The sequence below is a fragment of the Salarias fasciatus genome, chromosome 17 (assembly GCF_902148845.1).
Source record: "Salarias fasciatus chromosome 17, fSalaFa1.1, whole genome shotgun sequence".
NCBI lineage: Eukaryota > Metazoa > Chordata > Actinopteri > Blenniiformes > Blenniidae > Salarias > Salarias fasciatus.
This window is the reverse complement of record NC_043761.1, coordinates 7,336,998-7,352,133: the sequence shown is the minus strand read 5'-3', so window position 1 is coordinate 7,352,133 and position 15,136 is coordinate 7,336,998. Positions and strand designations below refer to the sequence as shown.

The 15,136-nt window shown below is 45.3% G+C and overlaps 1 protein-coding gene across 2 annotated transcripts in view; it reads right to left on the bottom strand.

Moving 5' to 3' along the window:
- Positions 1 to 2,201: 2,201 nt before the first annotated feature.
- The window catches only part of LOC115403905 (kinesin-like protein KIF21A), a 29,416-nt gene continuing 16,481 nt past the window's right edge, over positions 2,202 to 15,136 (bottom strand). Inside the window, exons 11-37 of one of the 2 annotated variants that reach the window (XM_030112934.1) lie at positions 14,724 to 14,912; positions 13,958 to 14,005; positions 13,207 to 13,267; positions 13,008 to 13,119; positions 12,729 to 12,917; positions 12,444 to 12,643; positions 12,254 to 12,361; positions 12,064 to 12,132; positions 11,833 to 11,978; positions 11,616 to 11,763; positions 10,478 to 10,672; positions 9,595 to 9,696; positions 9,013 to 9,178; positions 8,726 to 8,746; positions 8,082 to 8,139; positions 6,957 to 7,011; positions 6,649 to 6,863; positions 6,313 to 6,486; positions 5,769 to 5,801; positions 5,533 to 5,669; positions 5,339 to 5,423; positions 5,167 to 5,256; positions 4,926 to 5,084; positions 4,723 to 4,840; positions 4,447 to 4,617; positions 4,175 to 4,371; positions 2,202 to 4,088 (exon numbers count right to left, since the gene is read on the bottom strand). In XM_030112934.1, the coding sequence (XP_029968794.1) occupies positions 4,031 to 4,088; positions 4,175 to 4,371; positions 4,447 to 4,617; positions 4,723 to 4,840; positions 4,926 to 5,084; positions 5,167 to 5,256; positions 5,339 to 5,423; positions 5,533 to 5,669; positions 5,769 to 5,801; positions 6,313 to 6,486; positions 6,649 to 6,863; positions 6,957 to 7,011; positions 8,082 to 8,139; positions 8,726 to 8,746; positions 9,013 to 9,178; positions 9,595 to 9,696; positions 10,478 to 10,672; positions 11,616 to 11,763; positions 11,833 to 11,978; positions 12,064 to 12,132; positions 12,254 to 12,361; positions 12,444 to 12,643; positions 12,729 to 12,917; positions 13,008 to 13,119; positions 13,207 to 13,267; positions 13,958 to 14,005; positions 14,724 to 14,912 (3,304 nt within the window). In that variant the 3' untranslated portion in view covers positions 2,202 to 4,030. The remainder of the gene's footprint in view (positions 4,089 to 4,174; positions 4,372 to 4,446; positions 4,618 to 4,722; positions 4,841 to 4,925; positions 5,085 to 5,166; positions 5,257 to 5,338; positions 5,424 to 5,532; positions 5,670 to 5,768; positions 5,802 to 6,312; positions 6,487 to 6,648; positions 6,864 to 6,956; positions 7,012 to 8,081; positions 8,140 to 8,725; positions 8,747 to 9,012; positions 9,179 to 9,594; positions 9,697 to 10,477; positions 10,673 to 11,615; positions 11,764 to 11,832; positions 11,979 to 12,063; positions 12,133 to 12,253; positions 12,362 to 12,443; positions 12,644 to 12,728; positions 12,918 to 13,007; positions 13,120 to 13,206; positions 13,268 to 13,957; positions 14,006 to 14,723; positions 14,913 to 15,136) is intronic. The other variant, XM_030112935.1, reaches the window with a different exon arrangement.

Genomic DNA, 15,136 nt, shown 5'->3' with positions numbered 1-15,136 from the left:
ATCAAATATTTATTGCTCTTATTTTCATATACTTTGTCCAATGTGGAGTTGCTGTGATGACCGAATTCCCCGGTGACACACCCATTCATCCATCCACTCATTCATCCATCCGTCCATTCCTGCAGCCTCATTCAACGGCTCCATCAAACGCTCTGCCCTCATATTCCATACTAAAACACGTTCACGGGGCACATTAAAAAATGTTTTTTCTTCCCAATCTGTTTTCTCTCCCGGTGACTGAGATCTGCCGAGAGGGGACAAGGTGGATTTCTATAGTCGCATTAAGAGAGCAGGCAGCAGTATCACGGCTCATCAGTTCTGGTCATAAAGCTGCTGGTATTTTTAGCCCCAGGATTCACTCGGCGGATGCTCAGAAATGGGAGCTGGGGGGGGCAGAAGTGGTGAATATTAACCTCGTCCTCCTGAGCCTCATTGATGCTCAGGCAACAAAAAAAAAAAAAAAAGGAAGTATTTTATGAGCACTTTGCTTTTCTTTGCAGTGAGGTTGTTTCTATGGTGAAATAAATAAAAGTAGGTGCAGGTTGACGTATAGAAACCCTAAAGACTGAGCAAAGAGAACATTTGTACTGTTAATGATATTATTTTCTTTTTAATTAAATCTTTAGGGAAAAGCAGAGAAATACGAAATTGCAAATAACGGGGACATTTGTTTATCCATATAACCATACTCTATATTAGTGGTTCCCAACTTGAGGTCTGGGACCCCTTCGAGAGACGCCAGGGACCACAAGATGGCTTGTTTGGTTTATTCAAAGTTAGATTTCCAATATACAAAAAAAACTAAGATGTAGTTCAGATCTGGAATAATGCTCCTGTTCTTCATTCAAAGGCTCTTGCTGCTTTATGTTTGAGTGTCCTTCAGTGCTTTTACTGCAATACTTAAACTAATCAGAGATTGGAAAAAGCTGGCACAGCCCTGACGACAGATTATGTGAGGAGACTCCATAGGGGGGAAAAAAAATCTATAACTAGATTATGAAAGCGAGCGCTGCTGGAGCCAGTCGCAGCTGACTGTTGGTTCAGGGTAAAGGAAAAAGACAAATGTTGCCCATGCATGTCTTTAAATGTTGTGATTTCAGTGTTCTTCTCTTAATAATCCCCTGAAAGCGGCTTGCAGCCCCGGTCACACGCCGCTATAGTGGAAAATGGAGGCATAAGGAGAATAATGATCCGTAAACTGTTGCACTTCAGTTGTATCAAGTCCTAAAAAAGAGCAAAGCCGAGGAACAGGATGCTCACTTCTAAAGTCATCTTACAATTAAAGTGAAAGTGGGACTCAGTCGACACTGTCCGTCTATCAGAGGAGCTGTCATTGATATCTGGAGGAACCTGATCAGCAGGCTGTACTCTTATCTTCCAGTAACTGCTTGGTTACATTATTCGATTCTTATAAACACCCAGAAAGCCGGTAAGACAGCGAGTCACAGAAGAAGTATGAAGGATGTTTCCTTTAATGAGAGCTTATTTTATTTTACTGTAATTGGATCTACTTTCTTAATTAGTTGACATGTTAAAAGTGAACTTCTGTACATAAAGGCAGATTTTAAGTAATGTAAAGAGGCAGATTTTTCAAATGAAACAATAAATGAAACAAAGTGAGCTGACAAGACAAGAAAAAAAGTGAAGATGTTGGAGTTCAGTGCTGCACACATCAACTCAATGTTTGTCTCCCACACGGCCAATTAACACTCTAACATTAAATATTGATCCCTCCATCACACCTCTCATTCATTTTATGTCTCTCGGGGGAAGTTTTTTACTTTTTTCCCACCTCCCTTCTGTCTCCAGCATTTAAAAAAAAAAAAAAAAAAAACCTGATGCTTTTGCCTGAAGTTATAATTAAAAGATGTACGAAGCAGGATGCAGACAAGTGATGATTTAGTGAGAATAGATTTATGATAGCTTAATAAGGTCCTGGACAGCAGGAAGCAAACCAGGAAATTCTTCATATTTCAGCATTACTCATATCCGTTATATCCAGTTTGATTATCAGTCACTGAAAAATGTAAATAGTGCCTTTTAAATACAACAGAATCTGAACTGTACCTGACCTCTCCTGTCCACAGGGTGATATTATGTAGCAGTACCACCATGTGGTCACAACACATTAATACATGTCTGTAAACCTGGAAAGAAAGGAAAAAAACAAACAACAAAAAAACAGGAAAATGGCAAAAATCACTTTTTATATTAAAATTTATTTTCACACAGCATTTATTTCAGTCACATGAAACTGTTCACGAGAGAATCAGCAGGGAGTAAACATATTTACAGGAAGAGTCAGGCGGACAGGATTCATTATAAATTAGAGATACTTACAGGTCGTGTTGTCTTTCGAGGGGATTATTTAGTCTAATGGAACTGAAAAAAAAATATGTAACCCACTGATTTCAGTCCCATATAAAGTCAACAAAACTAATTAAGTTGATAAAAAATAGAATTTCAGTGCAACTGACTTCAGCTGACTTCTCGCTCCAGATATCCAAAAACCAGAGCAGCAAAGATATTTCAGAAAAAAACACAAAGAAAAATCAGTAGTTGGTGATAAATTGCTGATCTGACCTTTTAAACGAGGGCTCGTCCACATCGATCAGGTACTGATTCCACAGTCACTACGTGCAGTTTCAGATTGATTACAGGCACTGATAACACTGCTTTGATTATGGAGAAATCCACCGCATGAGTATAACGTGTAGTCCATCGGAACGACTTTAACACCGAGAAGGAAGACGGCAACTTCACAAATGCAAGACAAAATAAATAAATAGACTCATATCAGATATGTTTCTAAGACTGAAAGCTTAAGAAATGAAAAACTCAAACATTATCTAATGACTTAGATAATCACAAGGTGCTTGATTCCATCAACGTGAATGATTTAGGAGGTTCTTTTTAAAGTTATTCTGTTTTAATCTGGTCAATCTGATCACAACTAAACATACTAATCACTGCGCAGCCCCTTCCAAAAAAAAGAAGAACAATCCACATCAGCTGCATTGAGTTAATGGTGGAGTCTGCTTGGAAAAGATGGTGAAACAGTTGTTAAAGTTGTGGGAAAAAACTAATTAAAATTGCCAGGCTTGTTAATCAGATGCAAAAAAAAAAAAAAAAAACAAGCCTGCAGCAACTTCTGAGACCAACCAGACAAAATAGCGAGATAGTTATCAATCGTCTTTCCCTTCATTAAGAACAATTTGGTCTTAATCTTGGAGCTGGAACTTGATGCACATTTAACTGGCTGTTAGTCGCTCACAGGTTTTATATGCAGCAACGGAATAAGAAGGAGGTTAAACAGACTGCTAAAAGTAGTTTCTCTCCTAATTTACATGATTTCTCATTAAGCTTGCCTAAAATCATATTTTCAATAAGATAATTGGTTGATTTTGAAGTTTTCACAATTGGAGCAGGTAAATTGAAACTATCTGAGCTCACAGTCTGTTTTTCTTTTTCTTTTTTTTTGTAAGGCTATATGCGCAGTATGGAAACTCAGTCTTCTACAGAGGGTTTGGCAGTAACAGCTTCATCGTACAACCACGTGCAGCTTCAGCAGTCGTTTGGTCCTTGATCATTTTTCCACAAATCACACACCTGAAATGACCGGAGCGGCGATATGAGGAAGACGCTACACAACACACACGGACGCACACAAGACTCACAGTGGATCCAGGGAGCAGAGGATCTCCGAGTCGAGGAGCAGAAGAATCACCAAACCCTGCTCTTTCTCACAAAGTTCTCCAGTTGCATAGATCCATGCTGAATTAAGGAGGAAACGGTAATGTAGTCATGTTCTCACTCCTGCTGTGTCAACGTCCCTCTCAGTCGTGACGTTTTCCGTCCACCGAGACCCGACAAGCTTCACTTTTACCTCTTCTGACCTGAAACGTTTTCTCCTCCAGACAGCGTGAGATGAGATTCCCCTGACACTGAAGGATCAGTGATCAGCGATCAGGGTTCTCCCATTGATTCAAGGCCAGCGGACAAAAAAAAAAAAGAAGTGAATGATCAGCTCTCAGTTTATTCCTTCCTCCAGAGATCCTTTGGCTTCCCAGATCTTTACGGTGCGGTCACTACAAGGGAAGAAGAGAGAAACAACCGGTTACAAAAATCAAACATCAAGAATGAACAGTTGTGATTCCTCTGACCGCCGACTTACTCCGAGGCGGTGAACAGCTGGCTGCTGTTGGCGGCCAGGCCGTTGATGGGGCTGTCGTGGCCCTGGACCTCGCCGAGGGGCGCCAGAGAGCCGCTGTGCCAGAGGCGCAGCAGCCCCCCTCTGCAGCCGCTGAGCAGCACCGGCGAGCCCGGCACCACGCCCAGGGCGCTGACCCAGTCCGCCAGGCCGCTCGCGGTCTGCTCCGTCAAACAACAGCGTCAATCATCTCGACATTCTGAGGATAAATGAACATTTCGCAGCGAGTGTCTCACCTGCAGCAGCTGTTTACTGGTCAGATCCCACTTTTTGATGCAGTGGTCCCTGGAGCTGCTGTACAGCACCTCTCCGTGGACGGTCAGCGACTCCACGCCGTCCTGATGCGCCGGGTCGAACGTGTGGCAGGAGCTGATGCTGCCCTGAGCGCCCTCTGCCACCTCGAACATCTGGAGGAGCAGACGCACATGCAGTGGAGTGTCATCCAAGTGGGTCCGCGCTCACAAAACACACATTTGACTGCTGTGTGTGATGATGATGAAGATGAGTCTCACTTTAACGTGATGGTCTTTAGAGCCTGTGAGCACCACGTCCTGCCCGTGGCCCAACTTCTCCACAGTGAGACACACAACGGGTCCCAAATGTCCGGTCAGCTTCCCCGTGGACGCAAATCTGAAAGCCAGAACGGGGCCACATAAATATTCAGTTTGGGCTCCAAGAAACGATCAAAGAGCCAGTTGTTGTCGCGATGTCGTACTTTCGGAGGTCCCACATGCGCACGGCGTTACCAGCGGCCGCATACAGGAAGGAGCCTGAAGGGTTGAGGGCGATTTGGTTGATCTGACTTTCTCCTGGCGGGATGGATAAACTTCTGGCAGAGGAGCACATTTCCCCGGAGCCGACTTGGCCCGATGACCTGACATTTAAAAAAACCCAGAAACGATCGATGAGATCTCGAGCGCCGCATTAAATTCAGTGCTGATCTTCATGTGACTCACGTCAGCGTTCGGATGCATTTGGCCGAGTCTCGAATGTCCCAGACTTTGATGTAAGCGGAGGAAACGGTGAAGACCAGGCTGGACGTGTACCTGAAAGACCGGGACAACAATATAAACCAAAAACATGCATACTAAAGGAAATCGTTACTTGCGAATAGTCCTGTAAACGTACCTGACTGAGACGACACTGCTGGGATGATCAGCAAGAGACATGATCTCCTGGCCCGTCACCAAGTTCCACACTTTACATGTACGGTCTGAAAACACACAAAACGACACAAAGTGTCATTCTTTTCACCATTATTCCTCATGCTGCTGTGTTCCCCTTTGCAGAACAGAGTCTGGTGAGTTTTCTCTTTTTTTTACCTTTGGATCCGGTGAACAGCAGGTCATTGGTGGCGTCCACACAGAGGACAGGTTTGGTGTGTCCCTCAGCCACATAGACGCACTGAAGCATGGCTCCCCGGCTGTTTTTGGGAGCTGCCACGGGGTTGATCACACCTCTACAACACACATCATTCAATCAGAAATGGTCACAAAGAACGTGCATTTAAAAAAAAGCTGATAATTTCATGAAAATGAATGAAAGCACGATGGATTACCTGTGGCCTTCATATACAGGCGACTCCTCTAACCTGGAAAATAAAAAAACAAATGAGAAATCAGATGTACGTTGAAGCCATACTACTAGCTCGAGGAAGCAGAACAGGGTTGCAATATTGATGATTTCTGACGGTATGGTGGAACAGTAATCATGTGCAGCTCACACAGACATGTGATGGAGAGCTGAATCGTTGCTGGCTGCCACCACTTGATTTTCAGTGCATTACCTGCACTGACATCTCAGTGTGCGTCTGCTCAGCGAAGCAGTGCAGGATAATGAATGTCGATTTCACTCAGGCTTGACCAATCTGCCTTCGCGATGCAAGATGTAAGCACGAAGGAGACTGATGCGCTCTGACTTACTTATCTCATGTTACAACTAAACGCACTTACTCCCTGGACTTCAGATTGGGTGTTTTTTTCCATTAGCATTAAAATGCATGAGTGCAGAGCCTTGCTATGTGTGAATATACACATTTAGAGGAGTGACCGACCTTAATGCTTAGAAGGGAAAAGTCCTGGCTGACAGGATTTCAGACTTACACAGATTTGAAGTCGCTGGTTTTAGCTTTAGTCTCTGCGGTGCTGACAGGAAGCGAGTGTGCGGGTGCCGGGATGTGCGTCGGCGCGACTCCTTTCTCTTGCAGTTTCCTGCGGTTGAGTGGCGACCGCTCTACGTGCCGCCGCTCGGTTCCTGTAGGCGACCTCGATCCAGAGCTGCGCACATGTAAAGCGTCACGGAGCAGAATGAAAATCACCTTCTACTGGAAACGATCAATACATCAGGGAACGATGAGCAACAGGAGTGAATATTCATCACGTCATAATCGACCCCAGCAGCTGAGGGGAGGGGAGGGGAGGGGAGGGGGGGGGACGTACATGCCAGCTGGCCGTGCAGACAGTGCAGATGGGGAAACAGTTTGCTCTCTGTCAGGGGTCTGACCGACAGCGTGCCCCTGCGTGTCTGCCGGCCCTTCCGCTCGCTCGGCGATGGGCAGCAGGGGCGCCGGGAAGTCTCCGGTGGGAGATTCACAGGACAGATCCCCACTGCTGGCGTACAGCAGCTCCATCTGGGTGGTGGTCCGTCTGCGAGCCTGAGGGAATCAAAGAGGTTCGGACCGTTTGCACCTGATGCATAAGGCAATAATGATGAAAATATAGAGTTTTCACACTGCGTCATACTATACCTTGCCTCTGGTTCTGGTTTCGCCACATAACTTCATTAAATCTGATGCCAGCGTGCTGAAACAAACAAAGGGCGTTCAATCAGAGTTAGACTCAAATTACCATATTCTTCAACTGATGAATAAACAAATAAAGACTATTTTTCTCACTCTGTCACCAGCGATGCCAAATAACTCCCTTACTTCACTTCTGCATAATTGGATTTGCTGTTGAGGTTTCTTTTTTAGCTAAGCAAATGTTATTTGGATCTGTACTGTAGATACAGCTTAATATTGGAGTGACTTAGTTCACAATTATTTCTGCAGTAATCTTCTATTAAACGGGATTTTAGAGATATAATCATCAATCGGACAGCAGCTGTAGCTTATGCTATGTGAGGCAGCTGCTCTGCAACTCTTCTTCCGCAGGACAAACCAAAAACATAATCAACAATGAATAACAAGTAATAATCAATGTGACGCATTACTTAACAATATATTACTTTAAACAATCATTGTTACAGAAAGTATTATCAAGAAATAGTGTTTATATTGATGACTGAATGTTGGGAGACATCAGTTTGTTTCTCTGATCTTTCCGGTTTCTGTAACTTCTTCTCAAAAATCAAGACTTCCTCCAGTCAGGTGGATTCATGCTTCGCAGAACAGATGAAACAGTTGAGTTACTCAAAGCGGCAACAGTAGAAATACTGTTAGCTCAGGCGAGGATGTTTCATCATTTACACTTGAGAAATAGAGAAAAACAGTGAATGAAGAATGAATGTATTTTGACTTTTCTGCAGAAACCACGTTCGCTTTAAACTTCTGCCAAGATTTCCCAAACCAGGTTAGTAAACGAAGACTGACGTCTTTGTTGTCTTGCCTCGGGGAGAAATAAACTCTGTTTTTGTGGAGTTTGTACACACGGTTACTCACGACAGTAACATTAAACTCGAGCCTCCTCCCACCTTCCTCACAGCTCAAACAAACGATGGCTCGATCCACAGGATCGCGGTGCGTATTAATCACACCTGCTGATTCAGACGTCTAAAAATGATCCAAACTAACAGCTCGACTGTAAAAAAAAAAAAAAAAAAAGTGCTGTTTGGTTATTGATGTGAGAAAAGGAGAAAGCGAGGCTGTATTTACCTGCCCTCTGTGGCCGGACTGGGGGTGGATTCATCACTGCTGCTGTCGTCTCCATTCTCTGGAAACACACACACACACACACACATATACATAAAAATGAGAAATGAAACTTGGTGTATTTTCAAGACACGACGTCCATTAGGAAAGCTGAACACTGGAGGTCAGGGTTCACCGGGGCTAATCCAGCGTCACGAGGGGCGATGACAATGGGAACACAGAGGATGGAGAAAGCGTGAAAGAGACGCCGAGAATGGACACAAACACCAAACACGGGCACGCAAACGTCAGGAGCAGCTGGGGTTTTTACTGCTGGTGAGTTTTAGTGACCGCTGTCCTGGTCGGGCGGGGCCGGCTAGCAGGTGACGGAACAGCTCATGCACATTATGGCAGAGTTACTTAAACCAGGGTTAGTTTTTTTGTTGTTTTTTTTTCTTGAAAGGAACGGGATGCACTCGATGCGCACGACAGGATGTCATTTCTGTCTTTACATCTTTGAAGATTTAACACTTCACATTTGCATATTCTCAGGTTGAACTGTCCCAAAATCGTTTCTTTTTTTTTTTAAATCCTGCTTTAAATGGAAATCCTGTCGTGTGCATGCGCCTTGCTCCATGAAACAAACTCGCTATCGATCTTTTACTCACCTGGCGACAGGTAACCTAACTCTGAGTTCACACCAACACAACAGAAGAAACAAACAGAAACCAAATCAAAATCAAACCCAAAGATGATCAAGTGGCTGCTCTTTATTTCACTCGCTGCTGCTTAGATCAAGTTTGCATTTGACAACAGGAACAATGTGTTTTTTTTGTTTGTTTTTTTTCCGGTCTGTAAAATAAAGCGTAGCCACAGCGGAAAAGATGACTGAGAAGGTGATTGGCGTGCTGAGGCCGGCCGGCCGGCCGGCGTGGATCGGCGGGGCGCTGCGTACCTTGCAGGGCGCTGCCCAGCAGGGCGTCCAGCTCCGGGTTGATCTCCGCCTTCTCCTTCAGCATGTGGAACAGCAGCTGGTTCTGCGTGGCGCTGTTGATCTCCGTCTGCTTCAGCCGGCCCTCCATCACCTTCAGCTGGGAGTCCTTCTGAGCTGCCTGCAGACCCTGACAACACACACACACACACACACACACACACACCTAATGTTACAAATAAACCCCTTTTTTATGTGCGTTTGAGAAAGTGATAATGATGTCTTCGGGTTTCGTGTGGCGTTGTAATCACTTCAACGTCTTCCTGTGGGCTGAATGTGTTTCCTCCCTGCACCAATTAGGTTTCATCAAACGTAATCAATTTAATCTAATAGAGACTTAATTTAATTGAGTTGTTCCATTTAAAGTCTCATTGAATTCAATCTCGCAAAGGGGTCACGGCTATGGAAACAAGCACACCGAAGACGAGAGGCGACCAAAACAACCCGAATTACACACTACCACCCGAGTAGACTTATTTAGAGAGATACCTGTAACAAATAACACAACATCAGGCAACACTTCAGGTTCTAAGGAGTCGCAGGCACCTTATTGATGGCCATTGTTGTGAAATGGTCCAGAAGGAAGCGAGCTTCTGACAGGTTACACGTGCTGATCACAGCAGCGATGTCGACGGTATCGCCTTCCTCCTGCAACCAAGATCAACGGCAGTTGTTATGAGAAAATCAATTTATCATGGAAGAGTTTTGGGACATATGTAGTTCTGTACTGTTAGTTCAGAACTATAATCAGAGAAACAGCAGGAAGTTCAACAATCAGTGTGGGGGTGGGGGCCATTTCCTCCCACAGAAGATTTTCCACGTCTAAACCGATCGGCGGTCTCAGGGACCGCCCACACAGGTGGTCCGCGGCGCACAGATGCGCTCGCACTTCATTACATAACGCCGCTTTCTCATTAGCGGCTGCAGGGTTACGTCTGATGAGTAACGGCACGGCTAAGCCCCTCCGACAGCAGTCATACGTCTCTGAAAGCCAATACGGCCACTTTCTCTGCTCCCATTCAACTCCAAAACTGCTCTCTTCAGGAGGAATAATTACACGGTGGAGCAGTGCAGGGAGCTTAAGAGCGAGGGAATTTACCTCATTACACGCTGCTGCGCTTCGGGCCGCATTTATTGGCCAGAGCTTGTTGTTTTATCGAGCCGCTGTTGCTCGGACAAATGAGGGTCTGATGGTTGTTTGTCAAAGTGACGTCCGAAAAGCTCGGAGGTGTTTAACTGTGCAATTATTTGCTGAATTGACTGAGGGTTAAAACCGGACGCTGGCCTGTTTTTGCCAATTGGCAGTGGTTAGCGTAGCACAGTGTTATCGCTACAACATATACAAACTATCTGCTTTCAGTCATTTCTGAATGAACGTTAAAACAAAAAACACCCTGTGATCATGGAGGAGTAATCCGATCCCTCTCACCTTGGCCTCCTCCATCTGCATGATGTTGGCCTGGCAGTCGGCGATGCTGTCGTTGATGTAGTCGATGTTGGCGCCGAGAGACTCCAGCTCCTCGCTCAGGGAGGCCAGCGAGCGGTCAGCATCCGCGCCGTCCACCGCCACCTTCTGCCTCCTCCTGGACACTCGCTCCCTCCGCCTGGTCAGATCCTCACGTTGCTGGAAACACGGACAGAGGAGAGAACATGGAGCAAGGAGCAGGCGCATAAAATGTTTAAATCACAGTATATGAATGCAAGTTGTTCTTTGTTCTTTCAATATTTCAAAGATATTCAGTGACCAAGTCAGATGATAAAAGTCCCCTACACTTGGAGGATTGTAAGAAAATCCTTTAATTAACACTTTTTGCTTCATTTTGTCACAAATAACTTGGGGAAAAAATATACTGGACTGCTTATTATTTATTTATCTGCACATACACTAACACGTGAATCATGTTCATGACAAATAAGTCCAGAAACATTACATTACCTGTCTAGCATTTTTGTTCTTCCTCTTCTTTTGTTTCCTTAATGTTCATGTAAATAAGTGACATTTGAATGACTGAGCTCTGATCGTTCAGAAATATCTCACAGTAGGAACAGGGCTCCCCCTGCTGGCCTCCTTTTAGACCTCTACCAGACCACACTGGAGACAATTTATCTCCCTTTATATCTCCTCTTTGCCATCTGCCTTGACACTGAAGCTCCGTGGACAAAATGGGCAGGATTATGAATGGATGAACGCTGCAGTCTGAAGGTGCTCATGAACAGATATGCACACATCGCTGGTTTCTGGAGCAGATCGGAGAATCGTCCATCCCTTTAAATGGACTTTACCTTGCATTTACCCATTTTACTGTCTCAAAGCTATTTTCCATGCTTGGATCAGTCACATTCACACACACATTCTCACACTAAGGGGGGTGGAATTGCCAAGCAAGGTGTAGAATCACCATTAAGAGCAATAAGGTGTTCAGCGTCTTGTCAATTCTGGTAAATGGACCAAGATGTGATTTAAACCATCAACCTGGAGCTTCATTGATCCCAAGCAACATGTCGGAAATCAGTTTTAACAGGTTCATCCAGCTCAGAACAGACAGACGTGCGTCTACAGTACCTACCTTCAGCAGTCGGTTCATTTCGGTCTCCATGTTGGAGATGGTCAGCCTCTGCATGATCACGTCGCTGACCCGCCTCTCCAGGGACTGCCACTTGGCCCTGGCGGTCCGGTTGAGGTAGATGCTTCCCATCCGCACCGGGGAACTCCTGGTGGGAAACATTTATTCTTTCACGACCGTCACGAGACAAACTCAGGCTTCCTGAACATACGCAGCGTACCTGGTCCCGTTGGGGGGGTTTGTAGCGGAGAGCTGCTGGCGTCCCGGCGCGGCTCTGGGCGAGGCGTCCTGGTGAGGCTCGGGGACGCTCACCTTCCTGCTCACCTTTCCAGACACGGGCCTCACCTGGCGCCTCAGAGCTGTCACCTGATAACATCGGCAGGAAATGAACCGCATTAGAGGAGAGGACGGAGGGTCGGATTCAAACCCAGGCTGACGGCGAGAGTTTCACCTCTTCGTTTTTCCTGCGGAGGATCAGCTCCTGTTGCCTCTTCTGAGCCTCCATCTGCCTCAGCTGATGCTGGAAGAGTTTTAAGGAACAGGAAACTGAAAATCTCATTTATAGATGATCAACTCTTCACAATACGAGTAAAACTACAGAAAAACATAAAAAATACAGGAATGAGAAGTCCTTGTCTTACTTCAGCTCTGCGCTGGTCTTTCTTCAGAGAGGCGATCTCTCGGTTCCTCCTGCACTCCGAGGCCCGGTTCCTCTCCTGCTGCTCCTTCATCTGACGCATCAGCGTCACCTGGTGGTCAAAAGAAAAACAACATAGCGGCAGGAAAAGAAAAAAATGTGAAAGTGCAAAGGGAGCAGAAGGGAGGTCTTACTTTGGTCTTCTTCATCTCGGTCACATCCTGCTGAAGCTTCCTCAGCTGTTTCTCGTACTGCGACTGGTTCTTCAGCAGGCGGGCGTGTTCCTTCTGGGCCGACTGCAGCTTCTGCATTTCTTTGTTCATGGAGCTCAGCTTCCTCTCGTACTCTGCTTTGATCTTTTTGGCCTTTTCCTCCGAACCCGACTCCACTGAGCCTGTCGAAGGCAAGAAAGTCTTGATTCGACCCTGAACTCCTGGAGTTCTTGTGTGATCGCTCTTCCACGGGCTGCCCTATCTCACCCATGTTGTGCAGCACTTTGTCCCTCTCCAGCTGTGTGTCTCGGATCTTGTTCTGCAGCATCATGAGCTTCTGCTCGTACTGCTGCTTCAGCGTGTGCAGCCGCCGCTGGCTGTTCTCCAGCTCGTCGATCAGCTTCTGCTTGATGGCGATCTCGCAGGTGATGTTGGCGAGATCGGCTTGGACGTTTTCTGCGCACAAACATTGACAATGACTCAGGGTCTTTTTTTTTTTTTTTTTTTATACGTAAGCAGTGTGTGAAGGTTAAAGGTCGACTTTACCTTTCTCGTCCAGCTCTTCAGAGTCGGACTCCTCTGATGATTCCTCGCCGGCCACATCCGAGTCGTCGTCCTCGCCGTCTGCGTCCTCGACCTCCTCATGATCGCTTCCCTCCTGATGAAGTGAACACAGGAAAACAAGACTCAACACATTTTGAGATATCAGCCCAATATTAGTTACATTTTGGGATTTTCAGCCTACCAGCTCGGCCTCTTCATTTCCTCTTTCTTGTTCGTTATCCGGGACTTCCTCTTTATTAACACTGCATGAGAAAAAGTGTTTCAAACACTTGGCATTAAACAAAGCTCACATGGTTTGGACTTGGATTAACAGCATTTGAGATGATGACGATGAGATTATAAAAGACACATGCAAGCGATTACACTTCAGATCGTGAACAGATGTGGGATCAATGCTGATTAATGAATGATTTCATGGCGATTGACACAATGGGACCGACGACACGATTAAACGATCACCACTGACGGCTACTACCATCCACAAACTCATATCACTGTGAGAAGGACGGCCGCACACTGCAGTCCTGCTGACTAGATACCACACAACAGCACAACACAAATTGATATATTATCAATTTTGTTTTTCTGTAAATGAAATTCACAAATTCCTCCAACGAATCTAGAAATAACTTAGAGTAAGATCTGATCAGCGCCTTGCAGTGTGCGGTCAGAGGGAAGTGCAGCTAGAACAGAGGGTTAGGAGGAAGAGGTTGGTTAAAGTATCTGCTCTCCTCCAGGAGTGTAAACCACCTGCAGGCGCAGAAAAAAAAGTTAGTATCAGTCACTTTGGGAAGTTGGGAAGGAAGATTTGGGTCAACAATCAGCTGAAATCATTTCGATAGAGCCACAAACTGGAGCGTCCCAGCTCGGCTGGAAGCCAAATCAGTTTCAGATTCTGCATTTGGCCCAATTCTGGATGGGAAATGGCAAACCTGGCGGACTCAACCTCATGGTGGTGACTCTCCTCGTATCGCCGCAGTCTTCAGAGAGGAAGGGCGAGGGCGGAGGGTGAGGAGGATGAGGTGTGGAGGAGGAAAAGGGAGCGGACAGGCCACACAGTGTGGGTGAGGGAGGGGAGGTGAGGAGAATTTATAGGACAGCAGAGACAGAGAGAGTGAGGCAGAGCAGTGAGAAAGTCCAGACGAGAGCTGACAGATACATTATGGTCAAACTGATGAGTAATATGGAGATGATACGGACTAATTAAAAAAAAAAAACCTGTGTAAGAGTCAGATCTGGAGCTGGTTTTCACATGTACAGAGACAAAACATGATAAAAGACTGTGATTTTTATGCAATATTATAAGAGCTGCAAAACTCTTCTTTTGTGTGCTTTCCATAAAGAAAGCATAAAAGAGATATCTGGTAACTAATATATGATTAATATGTTGATAATTACCATCAACTGGTCTAAATCCAACTCCATTAAATCTGGGGGTAAACTGCTAATGCGGTGAATCAGAGATAATTACCCACAACACACCGGGCCACACACAAAGGCACCGGAAATATTAAAGCTTTTGAGTTTATATCTCTGACACCGTCACAATGAGGCTCTGATAGTCGAAATGTTTAAGTGAGGCGAGATTCAATGACAGAATAAGCAACACTACAAAAACGGAATTGATTTCTTTGATTATTGTTTTCATCCTTCTTTAAAAAAGGAAAGTCAGAAAACGGCCGTGGTTTTGTGGCGTACCTCTTTTTCTTTTTCTTCTCCTTCTTCTTGAGCTTCTCCAGGTCCTTCTTGGCCATCTCAATGACCTCGCTGGCCTCTTTCTCGGGGGCGAGGAGGGCGGGACCGCCGTACAGCGAGGAGCGAGTGGAGGCCCGCGACAGGTTCTTGCGGAGGTTCTCGTTCACGGCCTCACTTTCAAACAGCTTGGCCCTGGGAAAACACGATGGAGGAGGAAAAAATAAAGCATTTCAGATGTTTTTAAATGTGCCACATAAACAAACTTCAGCTTAAAATTAGAAATCTATCTCACGATGAGGATAATCTTTTCAGTTCATAACTAGGAAATTGGAAAGGTCTCACTTTCAAGTCAGAAGAAAAACATGTTTTGCATTTTGAAATGAAAGTTGGCTCTACATGACAGGATTTGTGTCACA